This window comes from Lytechinus pictus, chromosome 5 (assembly GCF_037042905.1).
Source record: "Lytechinus pictus isolate F3 Inbred chromosome 5, Lp3.0, whole genome shotgun sequence".
NCBI classification, from domain to species: domain Eukaryota; kingdom Metazoa; phylum Echinodermata; class Echinoidea; order Temnopleuroida; family Toxopneustidae; genus Lytechinus; species Lytechinus pictus.
This window is the reverse complement of record NC_087249.1, coordinates 45,987,265-46,008,536: the sequence shown is the minus strand read 5'-3', so window position 1 is coordinate 46,008,536 and position 21,272 is coordinate 45,987,265. Positions and strand designations below refer to the sequence as shown.

The 21,272-nt window shown below is 36.9% G+C and overlaps 1 protein-coding gene across 1 annotated transcript in view; it reads right to left on the bottom strand.

The window, feature by feature from the left end:
- Nucleotides 1-21,272, bottom strand: part of LOC129261351 (gamma-aminobutyric acid type B receptor subunit 1-like) — a 54,216-nt gene that overhangs the window by 769 nt on the left and 32,175 nt on the right. The window contains exons 7-8 of the mRNA XM_064099525.1: nt 5,462-5,695; nt 991-1,054 (exon numbers count right to left, since the gene is read on the bottom strand). Coding sequence (XP_063955595.1) covers nt 991-1,054; nt 5,462-5,695 — 298 coding nt within the window. The remainder of the gene's footprint in view (nt 1-990; nt 1,055-5,461; nt 5,696-21,272) is intronic.

Genomic DNA, 21,272 nt, shown 5'->3' with positions numbered 1-21,272 from the left:
CTAACATGACGCCTACGACAGGTGTCGCCTTTAAGATTTCAACGAAGGAAAAATGAACTAATGATGAACGCATGATGCAAACATTGAATATCATCATAAATAATAACCAATGGGCACCGGTGACCGACCCCGGTGAACGTGATGCGGACATCTATGGGCCCCGTAGTACAAAGAGTTGCGATTGATCTAATCAATCTCAACTGTGTGGAAATCCATCCATACCATATTTTTTACAGTAAATATGCACGATCTCCTTAGTAAACAAAGAGAATCACACTGAATCTTTAAGAGAACGATGATCGTATGTATATACATCATATCAAGAAATTATTTTGAACAAATCTGCATTTTTTAGATGTTGACGTTGCTGGCCGTCCATAGTCGTAGTTGATCGGATCAATCGCAACTCATCGTAAGAAGGGGCCTTGCCTGCTGCAGGAGGTGGAAGGAAAGTTCTCTCAGAGGAGTATAAGGTTGCTACCTCGCCGTCATATCATCCATCAATAATAATCATGTCTTCCTGGCCCCAAGTATACCTTCCTTCCCGAGAAATAACCATCCCAAAAATAATATCTGCGAATCCGGTGTGATACTTTTCATTTCCTCGAAAAAAATCCATCAGAATTATTGCTTATGCGTCATGATCCAGGGATTAGATTTCTTGTTAATTCATTAGAAGGTTGTTTTTTTCTCTATTGACTGACATTCCTTCAACGGAGCAGTTTATCTCATAATTTTCGTCAGATTATTCAAACTCTGGGAGGAAAACAACCCTACACACGTTTACGATGGAAAACAAATGATTTTTTTTTCTTAAGTAAAAACAAGTTATTAGAAAAATATTCAAGTTATCCAAAAACCTTTGTGTCAGGAGACATTTGGCCAATCCATCCAGGAATTTAATAGGATCCACGCTTTCACGCTCACTGTCGGACAGTTTATCCCGCTACTTGAAATCAAGAACTAAAATTCACATTTCGTTGAACTTACTTATGTTCCTGTTGATTCGTAGGACGCCTATTCTGTCCCCATTCTCGCTGAAGACGACCGGTCCCTGCAGGGTAAAAATAAAATACTCTGATTACAGGTTTCCCAGTTTTTCAAGAAAACAAAATTCCCTGATTAGTCCCTAATGAAATTTAAAAAAAAATCATGATAATTATTTAAACCCATTCCCAGTTTCGCGTGTTTTCTAAACTGTTGTGTTTTCAGAATAAAAAAACAATAATGTAAAACTAATGTAATTAGTACTATTATTTACACAGGTGTGTGATAGACTCACTTCTCCCAATACAGCAATAATCCACCATACCCCATAACCACCATAACCAGTCATTCAATGGATGTTGTTTTGATATGAAACAAAATATAACAGAGTCTGACTGACTACCGTGCTTTCGACTTTGGGGCCGATCAAAATTCCCCGATTTTTCCCTCATTCAAAGCATTTTTCACTGCTTTGAGGTATTCTTTTTTTTATCAATTTCCATGTTTTTTCCCTGACTGGAAAAAAAGTAAATTAATTCTCCCTGATTTCCCAGATATCCCTGATGGACTGGGAACCCTGGAATAATATCCACTCTTTGCCCATCATATTCTTTTTTAAATGCGCTTTTACAACTGTTTTTACAACTGACACACAAGTAACACTTTTACAGGAGCAACTTTGCATATATCCTGTGAGAGCAGGAAAGTGAAAAGTTACACATAAAATTGTTCTGCGACACACTTCGACTTAATGCCGAAATATGATACATGTATGTCATTGCCATATCTAATCTGAAATAGCTTATAAAACAATGTATAGGTTCAACTTTGCGCCTTCACCACTGAAAGTCTGCAATACTGGTATAGACTTTTACAGTTGCAACTTTGCGCACTCCTTATATAAGCTGAACAGTGAGAGTTTGCGCATGCACTGTATGATGGGGTCTCCTAACTTCGCGGACTTTTCATAAATATTCATCAGGTTTAAATTTGTTCACAAAATATTCACAATTTATACAAAACCAATTCAAGAAATAGTTACCCCATTGACGGCAATATCGTAAACTATAAAATCATTGACGAAAATGTGAAGTAGGTCAAGGGGTTTCGCCGGTATCGCGATCTCAAAATTCTATTCCGATCGACGAATGCGCGCTGTGCTGGAAAACCGTTCTGAAAAAATGTGACCTAACTTCGCGGACCAAAGTTTTTGTGGAGATTTAAACGAAAACTCAAGCTCAAAATGTAAGATAAAATGTAAGATTGACGACAAAATGCTATATAGAACCAGTCAGTACCACTTTGAACTCATATCTGCTTGCAAGTTGAGAATTCCAGATTTCTTCGGAACGGGCGCTAACGGTGACAAATTTGCCGATCATTTTGTCAATATTTTCATGAATATTGAACTCATCCTAAAGAAACTAACGCCCAAAGAGAATTTTATGTCGCTTTTCACGTTGATGATGTCAGAGTTTAAGGATATTGGCTAGTTTTTTTAGATAATGACCGTCCGCGAAGCATGGACACACGCGAAGTTTGGACTGACTGCCATACTGTTACACCAACATAATTTTCTCCAAACCGGAAAACGATATGGCATTGGTGATAACGTAATCGCTTTTGTCGGTCTGAGCGTTGTCTTAGAAAGAGTTTCGAATGATCCGATCAACGTCAACTCTATGGAAATCCATGAATGTCATATTTTTTTTCCACAGGATATTTTCACAATATCCTTTGTAAACAAAAAGAAGCTCACTGAATTTTCAAGAAACGATAAATGTAGGAATATACATCATAAATTAAGAAAATATTCTGAACAATCATGCATTTTAGTTGTTCTGTTGTTGACATTGCTGGCCTTCCATAGTTGTGGTTGATCGGATCAGCCGTAAGTTTTTTGTAAGATGTGGCCCTAGATTCGATTTCACCGGTGCGACTGTGTAGCATATTCGGTGAAAATAAGGTTGAAAGAGGCTCCAATAAATTGAAGTTTTATTATTCTAATAGCAACGTTTATACGTATTCAAGAAGGAGCATAAAAGACTTTCCCAATTATATGTATATTTTACTTCTGAAACTGTGTTTACAGTAAATAAAAATCATTATTGCCAAAATAAGAGTGTCTATATTATCATTGTCATCTTCCAACATTTATAAATAATTATCAGTTGCTGCTTTTGACGATATACACAAGGACGGGAAGCATAAGCGGTGATTGAGGGGGAGTGTTAGTTGTTACAGTACGTCCCCGTTTTCTCACCATTCGGATAGATTTGTAATTGCCCATTGGTCAGAAAATATTAATGTGATGGAAATAAACTATCATAGTTCTTGTTGGAGTGAAAATTGCACTCTTTTCAAAAGAGACGTTTAATTATAACGCGTATAGAGTGGGGGTGGGGTCTAGAGTTGATGAGACATAAACGAATTGGAGATGATGAGATATAAAGAGAGAGGAGGGGGGGGGAGGTCACAATGGCATAAACGTGCAAAAATATATGCTGAGGATGAGGAAGAATGGGAAATAATGAATATGGGAATGAAACAGATGAAGGGGACATGCATGTACATTTAAAAAATATATAGTGGGTGGGAGATAGAGAGAAAGGAGAACAGGGAGGGGACAAGGAGAGAAAGAGAGGAAGAAAGGGGATATACGGATATCCTCTCCGTGATGGAGATAAGAGGCTTTCGGCGAGAGATGCTGTATCACATTTACATCCTGGGAAATCAAAGGTCCAATGACCGGAGGACAGGGTAACCCAATGCATATATATATATATATATATATATAAAATGTCATATACTACAAATATAGCATCGCAAGGAGTCATTTATGGAGACTTCTCGAATTACTCTTGTTTATTATGTTTATGGGAAAAAGTATACGGTATCGCATATCATATATCCATGGTATATGTAATGTTTTCAGTAAGCATATAGCTGCTGCAAGCTTCTGGAAAAACTTTTGATTCCGATGACAAGAAAAATATAGTTGTATTTTGTAAACACAATGGAAGTAGGTAGTAGTTGTAAGTGACACGTGGTGGCCCTGGTGTATTCCATTATGGGAGGGGGGGAATGATAAGACGGCCCAAAGGGAAACCTCATCTATTAATAATTATTATGCAAAATATGTAGAAATGTCGATAATCCGAACAATCCCTGGCATTTTGACAAAGCTCTATTTTTCATTGCAGATGACGAATGAGAACGTAAATTTGAAGTTCTTGATACACGTTTGTTTGATTCCATGTCTCACCATGCTCACGGCACTAAAGTAATCTGTAATGCTGTCGAATTGATGCGCTTTGTGTTTTAAAAGCACATTCGTTTCAAACATAACTGTATAAACGAGGCCCACGCTATCGACACAGTAGTTTCGAATAATCTGCATAATTTCGTTGTGCCATGGGAAATCCTAGCTCATCAGTTATTGTTTGATTCAGTGAATTGTTTGATTTGCGACATCGCCCCCATGGGAAAACAAAGTTTATTGCATTCGTTTATCGTCTTCAGGGAGATGAATAACATTTTCGCCTCATTATCGGAATGTTTAGATAGGCTTGAGGGACGACTTAAACTTCTTTTTTCGTCATGGTGTGTCTAAGAAAACAAATACTTCTTTTAATAGAAAGATGGTCTATACATCTTTTCTTAAACATGATAAGAAAATTTTGGTAATCTCGTTTTGGGGAAAAATGGAAATACTTTTAATTTTTTTTGTCATTTATTTCATTTCATTTTTATTTAATCAAATACTTTTTTTTGTATCAAGTAGTTTTTATTGACAACTTCAATTCATATACAAAATAAAATACATATAACAAATAGAAGTTTGATGTCTTTACAAATTGATAAATACCTTGACAATTCATAAATTCTACTTTGGGTTTGTGAAACGATTCTACCATAACAATCATTTTTTTATAAATTCTTTGAAAATCGCATGGTGGCGTTACACAAAATTTCCAGATGACCTAAACTCGTTTTTATATATGTATATTACTAGTTATGTGCGGTAAATAAGTTAATCTTGCCCCTTCTCTAGAACTAGTGGAAGTCCTTATTAAGGCAAGAGCCTCCGCCCGCTACCTCTGCCCCCAAAATCAAATCAAAACCTTTGTATTTTGCAAATTATCCACCCCCTCAAAAAAAAAAAGAATTAAAAGTGTGCACCAGATCCCTCCGGCCAATTTAGAATTAAGTATATTAGCGCCCTCTAATTCAGCTAATTGGCTGCACCCCCCTCACTATAATCTTAATTGTCTTTCCTCGCGCGGTCATGCTTCCATGAACAAATCAACCTATAAGTCGGTTCAAATATGAACCGAACCGAACTGTTGGTTTAAACAAAAGTTCATGCAAAGTGAATTGGGATTTCTTTTAACAAACAGTTTGTCGGTTTACATTTCAACGAACAATGGGGTTTGTTAACGAAAATGTGTATGCTTTGATAGATTTAACTCACCGAAAGACCCAAAAATTGCATTTCCCAAAGTTTGTTAGAAAAGACTTTTGACATGTTACGGCCGATTTCTCCATAGCTGAATTGTCCGAGGGAGTACGGCATATCATCTAGGGATGCGTTCATTGCGAGGGCCGAGGCCCAGACGGCGTCGTAGGCGAAAGGTCCAGGTTTGGTCTCCCGCGTGAAGTCCACGCCTGTCTGACGTAACATGACCTCACTGTATTCGGATGCCGTCTGCAAATATCAAAAAATAAAATATTAGATTAGATTGAGCGCGAGAGCGGGGCGACCGCGCAAGAAATTTTTCCATTTTTTTGAATGAAAACCTCTGTCAATCTAAGCACGTTCACTTCATTTAAAGATGATATCTTAAAGATTAAAACAAATATCGTTTCTGTATTGAAAAGTGGGCGGGACGAAGATTGTACATACCACTCACCCCCTCTCCAAAAGAGTGTGGGGGATATCCCCCATCCCCCTGGGATTTGCTCTCATTGCGCATAATGATGATATTCATGATCTCTATGCGCTTAACAGATGAATTATTCATTATACAAATATTCAATGTTGATGAGTGCGATCGTTCCGAATATTGCATGAGTGTGCAAGTTGAAACAGTCTATTCAACATGTTCAACGACGCGAAGCGGAGTTGAATAGACCTTTTCAACTTGCAACGAATGTAATATTCGGAACGCCGCACGAATACAACATCGAATATTTGTTTTATACAACACCGATAGCGTACAGTTTAGACTAGATCTAGATAGGTCTAGTCTATGACTAACGTGCGTTAGGTCTTATTTTGCTTACAATGTTGTCTTTTGAGCGTCGAGTAGATTTACTCCAGTAATCCCAGGAGAGTCAAGTACTTTCAACATAGATCCATGAAGTCCAATTTGTGAACGAATTCCATAAAATCCAAACGGTAAGCAGCCGCACCCTGGGAATAATTAGCTTAGCAACGTACGTACGCGCATTGTGCTCAGCTTAGCAACGTGTATGCGCAGTGCTACGTACATCGGTCAGAGATACGAAAACGTGATTACGTATATGCGCGTATACCGCTAATTCACTTAACGTGTACGGGGCATGTCCATGGGTTCAGTGTGCCCATGGGATCTTGCAGTGCTGGCTCAGTTACTTCAGCGTGCTATAGTCGACTATAGCACGAGCGTGCAATAGTCGACTATAGCACGGCTAGCGTATCTTAGCGTGCTATAGCTGATTCCTCTGAATGTCATGTGACACGCTTTCATCCAATCAGCTGTCAAGGATCTATCCATGTGTTGTATAATATACAAATAATGCATGTGTATGCGTGCAATGGGAAGAATATTTTCATGAGATGAAAGATGAAAAGTTCCATTCAACGAGGCGTAGCCAAGTTGAATGGAACTTTTAATCTTTCATCGAATGTAAATATTCTTTCCATTGCACAAATATTTACATTCATTATTTGTTTTATATAACTCATATACGTTACAAAGTTTTAAAAATGTAAAAAAGGAAATAAAATATATAAAGATTAGGTTGGCCTATTTCCAGCAACACTTTTTCTCTGATAATTGCTAGTCGGCCTACGGTGGATTCTTCCATGTATCGACAGCTCGATCATCAGCCCTTTCATTGCTTTAATTGTTTTGTGACGCGCATTGCTTCATGGATCTGAGTCGAGTGCGCACAGTCAGTTTGATCTGCGCGCAAACACACACACACACACACACACACACACATGAGAAGGTAAGTTGACATACGCATGATTATACTGAGGGAGCGCTAGCGCGTACCGTGCAATGGAAAAATAAAAATGCACGGTCACCGTGCAATGGAAAATTACAAAATGCACGCAGTAAAGAATGGACCAAATATTGAACACCATTCAACCAATCAAATGGCAAGAATCTTCGTTTGAGTTATATAATACATAATATAGCCTATACATTACACTACAAATAAATTGGACGAATTATGAATTAGAGTTTCATCAAATCACAGTATTATTCTAAATATTATTTATACTACATTATCCTAATGAATATAAAACGTGAAGGTGTTATATTCATTACATGTAGACACCCCCCCCAAGGATGGGGGGAGGGGTTGTTCCAACCTTCCCCGTTTTAGTACATGCATCGATCTATACGATGTATACCCGATCGATCAAAACACAAAACAGACTTCCAAAATAGAGAGGTCGACAATATCTATGGCGCGCCAAATAGGGCACATTTCGCGCGCTATTTGCTGAGCAAACAACTCTCCCTTGCATCCAGAAATCGGATGCGTGCTAAACACAACAATCTAATAAACATCTCCCTAAAAGGCTGATATATGGTTGAAGTGGCGTTGAAATTATGATGATTACTCAATACCCCCGGAGTATATTTTGAAACCGCCAAAGCAAAGCACTTTGGGTAAAGCCTCCCGAGGGCCCACCGCAGGGTTAACGAAATATCAAAGCATCTTAAATTTCTCGGCTCGTAATATCGTCCGAATATTTATTTGCAGGTTACGTATTCATGGAGGAGAAAAGGATCAAACTGTCGTGAAAATGGAGTGTGATGCTGTAAGTGGGAAACTTCTTTTTTATCGAACTGACGGAAACAACAATAAACTTAAAAAAAAATGTTTTTCAACGTTGGCATATAGTGCATGGTGGGAGATCAGACATCAACACAAGCATAGAATGGAAGAAAATTAGAAAAGGAGAAGAGAGGGAGAGGGAGGGTGAGTGAATAAGGGCATTGATACAGAAATCGGGGGGGGGGGGTGAGAAAGTCAACAACAACCCCACCCCTCAAAAATCATCATCATAATGATTGTAAATACTATTGAAAATAGGACAATAAATACATTAATACATACATTTTTTGACAAATTTATAATGTGTGTTTTGTCTTGTGGGGGAAAAGGGTGAAGAATGATTGAGGAGAAAGACATGAAGAGGAGAAGATATAAGAGAGAGGGGGAAAGAGGGAGATGGAGCGAGCAGACAGAAAGAGAGACAGAGAGATGAGAGGCAGAAATGCAAACAGAAAGAAAGACAGACACAACTAAGAGATAAATAGGAGACTGAAAGAGAAAAAGGAGAAGAAAGAATCGTACACAAACTAATAGATCGGCATATTGATAAGCCAGTTCGTAGTTCCACTCTGCGCATGATCAGTGGAAGGTCATTGGTACTAAAGTGACATGGTGGTTTGAAATCTAATGAGTTAAGCACCAACTTTGATGTCTTGATTATTCATATATTCTTTTGAATTGTGTTTTTCATTTACATCCACACAGAAAACAACAATGCGTCGACGAACGACTGGTATTTCACAGTTTTCCAAGTACATTGTACAGCATGCTAAAATATGCATATCAAAGTAAAAATGCAAAAAATACCTTCATAGAGTGTTTATTGGTGTGCTATTCTAGTCACCTGGTCTATTCAATTTCTTCAACTTGCTATGTAAGGCATGCAACGTTTTATCTTGCTTTGAAATATGCCTATCATGATGAAAGAAATGGAAGGTCATTTGACAAAAATTGTCCATGAACTAACTACGAACTGGTCTATATTACAGATGAGGTGTGTATCCCAAGCCACGTGAACGAACACACAATGTTGGAAAAGAATAATATGTTCTAAAACGTCTCAAACGTGCTAGATGCACTTTGTTATCAGTTCGATTCAAGTTTAAAAGAACTTCCCTCTATAATTAGAAACAGTGAACATGACGTAAACCGATACTTCCATTCCATATAATTTATTGAAAATAACCCTGCCATTGCCATCATTCTAAATGTAGGTCCATGCTTAGAGTGACGGCATTTTCTTTTTACGAATCGATAGTTGATTTTCCAAATTGTGTTTTCCTCCCAGGGCCAAATTTGGCACTATTACATTGTTTACTCCATCAAATATGATAAATTAAAAGGGAATAGATCATTTTGCCATTTAAGATCGAGGGGCCATTCCAAAATTGATATCTTTAACTTGGGACATAAGCTGCAAGCCAAATTCGACTACATGTATATATCGTGGATATTAAAATGGAGGCAATGAGGAGGAACATATCCTAAAGAAAAATGATAATACCATAAGTATGTCATCCGATCCCATCGCCAGATATTATACTCATTTCCATACGCAATGATTACGGCAGGGCTATTAATCAGCAAGGCTATGAATTTTTCATATACGTGTCACCAAGGTAATATGATGAGATCAGTTAAGCTCTGGGAATGGGGGTCCAAGTTGGGTTAAAAATTCTTGGGTAAACAGGGAAAGAAAATTATTATAATAATGATGACGGAGACGTAGGAAGATAGAAAGAGGTCGACGAAGAAAAGAGAGAAAGGAATAAAGAGAGCGAGAGGGGGGAGATGGAGGAAAGGAGGGAGACAGAGGGGTAGAAAAAGGTAAAGCGATCAAAATGTGGTCTAGTGGTTACGACTCTCCTCTTTCAATCTAAGGACGTGGGTTCGAATCCCAGACATGCATGTTGTGTGTTCATTCAGCAAGAGAATTGCCCACATTGTGCTGCACTCGACCCAGATAAGGTGGATGGGTTCGCGGCAGGAATTATTCCTTGAACGCTTTAGCGCCTATATCATATGGCGGCTCAGCTACAACAGGGGAAATAAAATGATACCAAGTATCAAGCGCAGTAGAGTATAACGGCGTTACATAAAATAATGTACCATATCAGTATCATTATACTAATATATTTCCCTAAGTAGCCCCGTGCTAAAAAGAAAGAAAGGCAGAAAGAAAGAATGAAAAAAAAAAAAAAAAAGAGTAACGAAGGGAGAAAGGAAAATTAGAGGCTGGGTTGGAATAAGGTGTATCTATGATTCTTACGAAATACACAGCAAAAGTCTTCATTATTAGTATAAACATTCAATTTTTACATAGATCTGGCACATAAAAGTCAATCAAATATGCCAGATATTCAACGAAATTTGATTTAAAAGGAAATACTTTGGAAAAGCAAAAATTATCATTACTAGTATTTTTATTTTTGAGAGAGGGGCAGGGGACAGTAGACCACCCACTACCCCCAAACTAATGAACATACTGGAGGCTTAGTAGAGTTAGCCCATCTCGATTTGAATATTCATTCTGCAAATAGAAAAGGATTGAAAAATATAAACTGGCCGATGCGATACACTGACAAGACGAAATATGAGATTGGCGGTAAGGGGATGGAATGAAAATAAAAGGATTCTAAGGATTTTGGAGAAGTTGTCGTGATTATCGAAAGCAATCCGACTGACATGAATAATAGAATTCAATGAAGAAGCTACTAACGGAAATAATATCTGCAGAATTCAATTAAAATCAGAAGAAAATGGATCGTAGTTAGACATTAAGATGAAGGGAAGATAATCATAATGCGATATTGTCTAAAAGAAAAAACAGGAGCCATGGATTGATCGATGGAGGTAGCAGATAGGGAACATTTAGAGTATAGGCTTGCATGTATTTTCTGATTTTATACTTGGATAATGCATAGGGAAGGGTGTTTGGGTAACCTCGAGGCGAGAGATCTGTCAAAGAAAAACGGGGGAGGGGAATAATATTATAGATAGTATGCAACATTCATAATTAAAACGATCAATAAACAAAGCCATGGGCGGAAATCCCAGGGGGGGGACAGGGGGGACGTGTCCCCCCTACCAAAAATAGTAGGGGGGGACACAATATCAAATGTCCCCCCTACTATTTTTGGTCTTTTATGATGGAGAAAAATGCATCATTCACATTCGAAATAATACGTGTATTTTGGACTAAATGACCTTACATTTTGGGCGAAAACCTTTGTTTTTTTGCTTGTCAAATTTTCCAGAGTAAATAAAATAAGATGAGGGGAAAACTTGGAAAATAAAAAGAATCTTTCATGTCACTATATAAAATTTTCGCTCGCGCTTCGCGCTCGCGTTGCCTGTTAGGTGATTTTTCAATATGGAGCTTAAATATCATGTTTGGAAGTCAATATACATTATACATTTCACCTCGGAAATCAAACTTTCATTATTTTGTGTGATTTACAAACGGATTTTTTTTTAAAGTGATCTGTAAAAGTTACAGCTTTTACAGTCTGAATATTGACATTTTCTACTCGCACTGAGCGCTCGCAAAATTCGATTTATTCAGTACCTATTATTTTTGTGTATTCAATTTAGTTTGAAAATATCCCTTTTCAAGTCTGATTGTCAAAACGTAGCAGATAGTGCTACTCGTATTTTGATAGGCGATTTATGTATGTCTCAATATTGATTTTCATGACAGTTTATCAAAGATTTTGGCTCGCGATTTCCGCTCGCATTGATGGTTAAAAAGTTTTAACTGATGCATTCTATTCCTAATTACAAAAGTGCTTGAAATGTCCAGTTTTCAGGCCATAATATCATCAGATTTCTCGCCCGCATTATGCATTAATAAATAAGATATCAATTTAATGATTAAATTGTCCCTTTTGTTTCATCTTGCGCTTAGTAAGAGGAATAGGAAGATAGTCATCATTTTCATATGACTTGTCCTAAGGATGTCCCGGTCCTATGTCAAAACTAAAAAAATAATGAAAAATATCAGCTCTTTATTAAGTGTGATCCATATCCACCTCACAATTTTCCTACAAAGTGCTTAAAATATATAGCTGAAATTTACTATTTTTTTTCAGATCGGAATATCAAATAGTTTAAGCTCGAGCTTCGCGCTCGCTGATAGATGTGTAATATGCCGAGATTCTATGTCTAAATCTGAAACACTCTCATGTTTATTCAGATATTCAATTTGTTCTCTATTTAAATCATTATCCAGTTTCAGATCACAATATCAAAAATTTTCTGCTCGCGCTTTGTGCTCGCATTATTAATGTAGAAAGATCCCCTACTACTCATCCTTTTCATGATTTACAAAACATGAGTAGAGTGTCCCGTTTTTAGGTCTAAATCTCGAATTTTTCTGCTCAAGCTTCGCTTACATCAATTGTTTAGTTATATAGCTACCCTGTTCACGATTACAAAAATTGATTAAACTTTTCGATTCTTTTTGAAAAAATGTCAAAAATTTTCAGCTCGCGATTCGCGCTAGTATTGATTGTTGAAATATGTAACGTCTTCATGGCTAAGTGCAAGCAGTCCTTAACAAGTACCCTTTCGATCAATTCAAATTAAACGTATATGAACATTTTCTGGCTGCATTTTGCACTCGCTTTATTAATGTAAGGACCGGGTGTAAGAAAGACCCCAATTACTCATCCTTTTCATGATTTACAAAACATGAACAGAGTGTCTCGTTCTTAGGTCTAAATCTCAAAACCTTCCGCTCGTGCTTCGCGTTCGCATTAATTGTTTAGTTATATACCTATTATATGTTTAAGTTACAGAAAGTGCTTAGAATTTCCAGTCTTTAGGTACAAATTTCAAAAAATTTCAGCTCGCGCTTCGCGCTCGCATTATTTGATTGTTGAAATATGTAACGTCTTCATGGCTAATGCAAGCAGTCTTTAACAGGTACCTTTTCCATCAGTTAACCTCTGCTCGCAATTCGCGGTCGTAGTAAATATTTAGTTGTATATACATCTTTTTCAGGATAACAAACATTGCTCAGAATGTTCAAATTTTAGGGAAAAAATACATAAATTTTCCAAAAAAAATTTGCTCGCGCTTCGCGCTCGCATTATATAAATAAGGACAACGATATCATATATTTATGTTGATTTATAAGGATAAAGCTAAAAAGTGACCATGAGGACTACTCCTTCAATGAAACAGACAAAAATTACCTTCGAGCTGCCGATCGGGGATTAACATATGACTGAAAATGTTTTCGCCCCCCCCCCCCCTATTGGCGAAGGCTGGATCAGCCCCTGTTGTCCCCCCTACCTTTCGGGACAGATTTCCGCCCATGCACAAAGCGCTGCATATTTATAACTCAGCTTTAGCACGGCTACTCTAATCGGCCGTTCGAGTATTCAAGGAATTTCTTCCTATTTAGTGCACCTTATGATGGAGAGTGGCAAATGTAGATAAGCGCGTTTTGCCCAAAGGACGCGGGTGCTGCAGTGGGATTTGAACCCCGGACCATACAGCCCACTCCCGTTGGAGTGACAACAACGGTATTTTTTCTTCGGTATTAATGAGTTTTCGCCCAGTGACGTACCGATGATTCAAGGACAGATTAATGTATTGAAAATGCCCATCAAATGACAAGAACAGCTGAGAGGTCTTTGTCGAAAAATGATGGACCGGAACAGCAGTTTTCTCCAGAGTCCGATGAAAAAAATGCAAATACTGTTCGTCCAGAATCAAGGACAAAACTGCTGTTCTAATTCACCAATTTGCAACGAACTAAGAAATATTCGTTATTCTTTGCCATGACGGACATTCTACAGAAACATTTCCTCAGTTCCACCGAGCGAAAACTCTCTATATTTTCATTAACCTAAGCGTGAGGAAAAGAGTAATAGTTTGTACCATCTTGGTAAACTTGGTGTAATTATCAGATCGTCGAACATCACCATGACTAAACCAACTTGGTCTAAGACTCACTTGGTCTTATTTTCGTTTAGTCTGATACCAAGATGGTCTAATTCCTACTTCGTCTACTTATTATTAATTTTGCATTTTTTTTTCGAAGGAAAAATGTATTCATAAACAGTTTATGTGATCACATAGACTAAGTGATGCAAGACCAAGTGGGTCTTAGATGACATTTGGAAAACCTAATTGGTAATTAAACAGAATGAAACATGTACAATGAGGAAGAGAGGGAGAAAAAATATAGATCAATAAAGGTAAGATGACTGCAAAAGGGGAAGAGGTGAACAAGTGAAGATGGATTAAAGTTCATGGAAAATGAAAAACAAATTAGAGGCAAAAGGAGTGAAAGAAACGTCAAAGAAGACTTCCGTCAGTTCCGTGAATACCACCTGATGCTATAATCAAGCAGTTATTAGCATGGGTATAGTGAGCATCTCACATTCGCGAGGGAAACGAGTTTCATGAAGAAAACAAAATCAGGGTTATAGCCAGAAAGGTTTGTATCAACAGATTCAAGTTGTGTTATTGATTTACAAGGAGTACAGGGGGCGGTTGCCCAAAGACTTACGTTTTAACGCCAGTCAAGCGCAAGTCTCGAATCTTCGCTTTTGATTGGCTGAAAGTGAATTTAGGTATGATTTTAGAGTAGCGTTTGATTGTAATCTTTCTCCTTGCATAATTAAGTTCGCAGCGCCATTTTTTCTTTCTTGACAGCTTCCAGGCTCAATAATGTAAGGACGACATTAAGCTGTCAGGCTGGCATCAACGTGACTTTCCAAACATCATTAGAAATGGATCATCGGGATTTTCTTTCAAGACATAAAATATGCCAATATAATGACAAGCAAATAAATTTCAAAGTAAATTATGCAGAGCATTTGAAATGGATTATTCCGAAGGTAATAAACAAGGATTTACATCTCCGAGATTTGGTATCTCCGGGGGATACTTTTGCTCACGCAGGGAGTATCATAATCCCAGATTTGTGATACATCGTTTGACATTTCTTGTTCTTCTCTTTAAAAAGTCCTTGAAGATTTACATCAAAATCTTTATCATAATAAAAAGAAATGCAATACAAAGTAAAATAAGAAAACTCATATGGTAAATTAAGAAGTGAAACTCGTATCATTGTTCCTGAGTGCATGAACTTGGCTCATACAAAAAATAATGAAAGATTATTCTTTCAATTCTACTGGGGTAGCACAAGCTATTTTCAAATCTTCCTACGGGCGCTGCTTAACGCGATGCGTTATCACGTACGACGAACGTTCGTAGCACGCGCCTCATAAAGAAACGGGTAAAAGAATACTCACTATTTCCCGATTCAAGTAGCTGATAAGATAGGTTCAAGATCAAACCGTATCTTTTCGATAAATGTAATAATTTTCAATGAAATCAGCGTCTCCTTAGTCCAAAATTATCTTTTTCATGCTTTAAACCTATGACCTTCTAGCCACGGGGATGCTGATAAGCCAATATACTATCCCGCATTAAGTTTGGGTTGAAATCCCGGGTTGGAATCTGAAGATTTATAATTTTCGCACTGTGTGCTCATTGTTTGATAAGCAAATATAAAATTGTGTCTCACGAAACACACTTTTTCTCTCAAATTACCTGCCCGTTGCATAAAATTTTATGTTAGAACACAACTCGAGAGACTCAATCGAAGCGAAGCAGGAGCATGGATCCGTAGTGGTACGTTTATTATATACATGTCGCTGTGGGATGCTCTATCGACGTTGATGGAGACCGCTGCAAGCGCAGATCATTGTTTTAGAAAATGCTTAGAATAATTTTTTTTTGGTACTTTTATTTTCTTTTACTGCTCAATTGGTGTATTTTGCAATGTTATCATTTTTGAGGACAGAAATGATCTAGTGAAGAAAAATTACGGAGCGCTTCGTCACCGCAAGGAAAAGACGCTATGCCAGATACTCAATGGATTGGTGGGATAGACGGGTGTGCATGTGTTGAATCACGACTGAAGAAATCTATAGAAGATATGAAAGCATAGTACGCAGAGCGACAAATTTGGACACTTAGATTTGGCCTGCCATATTGAATCCTATCGTAAGGTGTTGCATAACTTAACGATGAAAAAGATTCTATGACACCCCCCTTCTCCTCACATCCTAGATCGATAATATCATGGAGTGTTTTGATGCGAATGCGAATCGACCCGATTCAGTCCGCTACCGACGAGAAAATAAACGCCATTAGTCCGGTCGCCAGCTTGTAGCCTATTATAGGAAGGATCCTATTTCGACCGGATTTCCCGCGGCTAAGGTATATCTGAAGAGTGTCATAAGGACGCCAAGAAAAAGGGCATCGACACTGCATGCATTTAGCTACATTTTTATTGTGCGCGAATGCCGAGGGAAGAATAGAAAAGGCGGGAAACGGGCCGGTTGAAAATAGACGAAGTTTATTATCTCGATGATGAGAAGGCGTGATTGATCACACTGATCGGAATCATGAATGACAATTAATGCTTCATACCTTCCATGCCTGTTTCAATGACTGACTGCACTTTCATCATATTGCATTCTGTTGTCATCCGATTTAAAGGTCAAGTCCACCCCAGAAAAATGTTGATTTGAATAAATAGAGAAAAATCAAACTAAACGCTGAAAATTTCATCAAAATCGGATGTAAAATTAGAAAGTTATGACATCTTAAAGTTTTGCTTAGTTTTCACAAAACAGGGATATGCACAATTCAAATGAAACAGTTGATGATGTCCCCCAATTATTATTTCTTTTGTTTTTTATTGTTTGAACTATACAATATTTCATTTTTTATAGATTTGACATTAAGGACTAACTTGACTGAATCACATAGCATTAAACATTGCTCATTCCACATGTTCAGGGAGGAATTAATCGTTGTATCAATTGACAAAGGAGAAAATTTGAATATTCCCTATTTCATATAATAAAATACAAAAGAAACAGAGAGTGGATGACGTCATCAGTCTCCTAATTTGCCTACCCACCAGGATGTGCATATAACTGTTTTGTGAAATTAAGCAAAACTTTAAAATGTTATAACTTTCTTATTTAACATCCGATTTTGATGAACTTTTCAGTGTTATGCTTGTTAGATTTTTCTCTTTTTATTCAAATCAATATTTTGTTGGGGTGGACTTGTCCTTTAAGTATTCCTTCTATTATTTTTATTGCTCATTTATTTTAATATCTCCTAATACTTACAGACTCCCTCCGTATACCTCAAATACCTTCTCTCCCACCTGCCCCACCCCCCACACACACACACACTCTCTCTCTCTTTCTCTCTCTGCCGCCATTTCGATTATAATTGGTGACAATTTCATTTCTATCAAACTGTCTCGTAAGATTCGGGATGCCTGCCTATACTATTATACGAGCTCTAACGAACTACAGTAAAGTATCAACAAGTTAACCCGTTGCAAACTGAAACCGGGTTATACTGTACAAAGTCTATGTGAATGACATAATTCAGTATTCAACAGGTTAATATTTGAAAGAATGGAAGCGTACGTGTCGCGAAGCGGACAAAGCACGCACGTGATGAAAGTTAAGCCGATACAAAAAAAAATTCCCGAATTATTGTAAGTTTTGTTGAGCATTTATTCATTTTAAAAAAAGCTGAATAGTTTTGATTCCCTGTTAGGGTCTCAAAATCTACAAATGAAAAAAAAAATCGTACTTAAAATAAACATTCATTATTTTACATCTCAAGAAATTATGTTTTATTTTGAATGAGTCACATTATAATATGAATTGACACAATTCAGTTCAATGACCAGCCGATGGTTAAAGGGGAAGTTTACCCTGACAACAAGTTTATTGTAGAAATAGCAGAAGAAAAAGGAAAATATTAGCGAAGGTTTGTGGAAAATCTATTTTAAAAAAAAAAAAAGTATTTTTTTAAATTATTTCATTTATGACGTCACATGCAACCAGCTTTCCTACATATCACATGGTATGGTATAAAATGTCATTTTCTCAAAAAATTGATTTTTTTTTTTATTGTTCCTTAAGTATATCAATACATAGATCAATTCACACTCGCTCGCAAAAGAAAATAAAACACAAGTCACCATAAACCATTAAAAATTAAATTAATGCATTTCATACTACACAACATAATGGTCAGCTGCTACTTCATGACGTAACAAAAAATGAAATTCTAACACTCAATACATAATATCGAATGGATTTATCTCAAACCTTCCCCTATTTTGTATTATTTTGTCTGCTATTTTTACAACAAACTTTTCGTCAGGGTAAAGTTCCCATTTATTTCTTTTTATGGCAAAAAGGGAAATAATAAAAGATATATAATCTGCAGAGAAAAACTATTTATATGAAATGTTGCTCATTTACAGCAATTATAATCCATCTATTGTATCTTTGACCTTTTTTCAACGCGATAGCAAGGTCGTTGAGGCGTACTATAAAAAAAAATCTCCCGTCTCTGTTACCCCCATCGATGCTTAATGGGTTGATAAATATCATTCTAAATATAAATGAATGATTAAACAAGGACCTAGCCAAGTGGATAATGGCAAAAACATATAGAGTGACTGCAATTAAATTATAACCTTATCGCACTTGCCTTTGCACTTCTCTGAACAGCAGACTCTAGTCCATTCTTCCGCTTCCGTGAACAATTATAATTCTACCGCTTTTTGGTCTCTATTTTCGTCTTCCTTTTATACTATTAACAAATATGCATTTTGATGAGTATAAGAAGTACAGGTAGGGTACAATTATATTAAATATTATGCGCTTTGTTAGATGTTCAGACAAATTTGGGAGTATGTGCCTTCAATTTCCACCTAACATCATTTGGAGTTCAAAATGATAAAATGGCTATACCGATTTCGCCAAAACACTGATCGGTCGAAAACTATTATCGTCTCCTTCCGAAACTAATGGTAAATTCCGCATCGTTTGAAAGTTTTGATTGATTATTTAAACATGAGTGATTGTCTTTGGAATAAAGCGACATTCCCGAAATGAATTGAAACATAATGAATTTGTGGTACAACTGAGCATTCAAATTTATTTTATTATTTCAATTCCTAGTTTGATTAACGGCTTTTCTATGTTGAGCGACAGTGTTTCATGTAAATCATTAAAAAGGGTAGAGTCATGAAATTAAAAAAATCATTATTGTATTAGAGGTCAATTTTTTCCCCTCTTGGTTTCAACTCAGACCCGGAAGGGATTTTCTCCCGAAACACAAACATTTCCGGGTCAATCCCAACTAAAGGTCATGTGTCAAAATGGGTCAAATATTGACGTTTATCTAACATGTCGCTTTGCTACAATATGTTTTTGTGTCACAAAATCGGACGTGAAATTTACCTTGAAAGGTCTTACACAGAATGATTTTCGACAAATGAAGACATATTAATGCGATATCTATTTTCTTTCATCAAACAACTCTCAAAGGAATAAAATATTGATTAGCTAGCAGGATATTTTGAAAGATGGTCTTGCTTAAAGATTTACGGCTTTCAAAAACTTTGTATAGCTCCACCTCACGTCCTCAACTACTAAAATCTGACAAGACTCCGAAGCCATAATGCAACATTCTGAACAGCGTGTTCATTCAATATAAAACAACTTGAGTGATAACACACTAATTCACTAATCAGTATACATTCATCTTGATTTTTTTTTTATGACACCAAGTAGCTAAACAAGTAGATGCCCTTTCAAAACCCTCAGTGTCACTATACAGATAACATTATAGGATAATAATATTTATCTCCAGATATTAAGACCACACTCTAAGCATGCTGAGTTCAAAAGTTTGCTTACCATTTTGTACAGAGGGGGGTATTGGGAATTTACAAAAAGAAAAGATAATAAGTATCAACGAATACGAATAAAAGTCATTTCGAAAAAAAAAGTTCCATCATAAAGTGAAGGAAATATGGGGAAAGAAAAAAATCGGAGAGTATACATTCGATGTGAAGTACAGAAATCAGTATTAATTATATCTCTCTTTTAAAATCCTCATTGCCTGCCTTTTCCATCAGTTCCAAGTACCATTCCTAAATCATTCATCTAAAGCGGTGCTATAGAAATGGGTGGTTGGTTGATTGGCTGATTACAAGTTTAAACAACATGAGAGGCAGTGGCGTAACTACGGGGGGCATGGGGGGGCACGTGCCCCCCCCCCCCCCCCCCCATCGGCTGGCAAAAAAAAAACGGGGAAAAGGAGAAAAAGAGGGAGAAAGGAAGAGAAACGTAGTGGGGAAAGAAAAAAATATTGTTCATTATAATGTTACATTATATTATATTATGTTATGTTATATTACATAAGAAGCATTTTTTTCATAACTTTATGAAACATTATTTGCTCAGGGCCTTTGTCTTCATTGTTCCTGGTGCTCGAATAGACTGTTTAACGAGATATATAATCCTGTTGTACTAAAACCTCCCGTTTTCAAATCAATATACACCAAATATATTTCCTCGCAATTCGAGTTACTATTGTTTTATGTAGTGGCATTTACTTCTTTTTCATGACTACTTAAATTGATTGCCCAATTTTAAGGTCTTAATATAAAACATTTCCTGTCCGTGCTAACGTTAGCATTAGTTGATTGTTGAGATTTCTGCTCTTCATGAATTCTTAAAATCAGTCCTTAAAATGTCAATTTTTTCTGATCTGAATATCAAAATTTTTCAGCTCGCGCTTCGCGCTCGCATCATTTGGTTAGTGAAATACGTACGGTCTTAGTGAATTCCTACAAACAAGCATTAGAATGCCTCTCTTCAGGTCTGAATTTCATAATTTTTTAGCTCGCACTTCGCGCTCGCAGTATTTGATTAGTGAGATGCGTATGATAACCATATGATTACAATGACTACAAAAAGTGCCTCATGTGTTTAGATGTAATTCTAACAAAATCAGCAAAGGATGGCACTAGCATTAGATGACTATGCTGACAGACTTATACTCTTAATGGATACCTAAAATATAGTCCTTAAAATGTCCCTGTTTGGGGTCAATATATACAAAAATTTCAGCTCGCGCCTCGCGCTCGCATTTTTTGTTTAGCGAGACAGGTACGTATCACGATTACAAAAATTTGCTTATAATGTCCCTTTTAGGTCTGAATTATCAAAAAAATTTAGCTCGCGCTTCGCGCTCGCATTATTTGATCAGTGAGATACTTATCCGTTTAATGGCATTGCATGTCCTTGAAATGTCTCTATTAGATCAGTATACCTGGCAACTGAGCGCGCTTCGCGCGCTCCCTA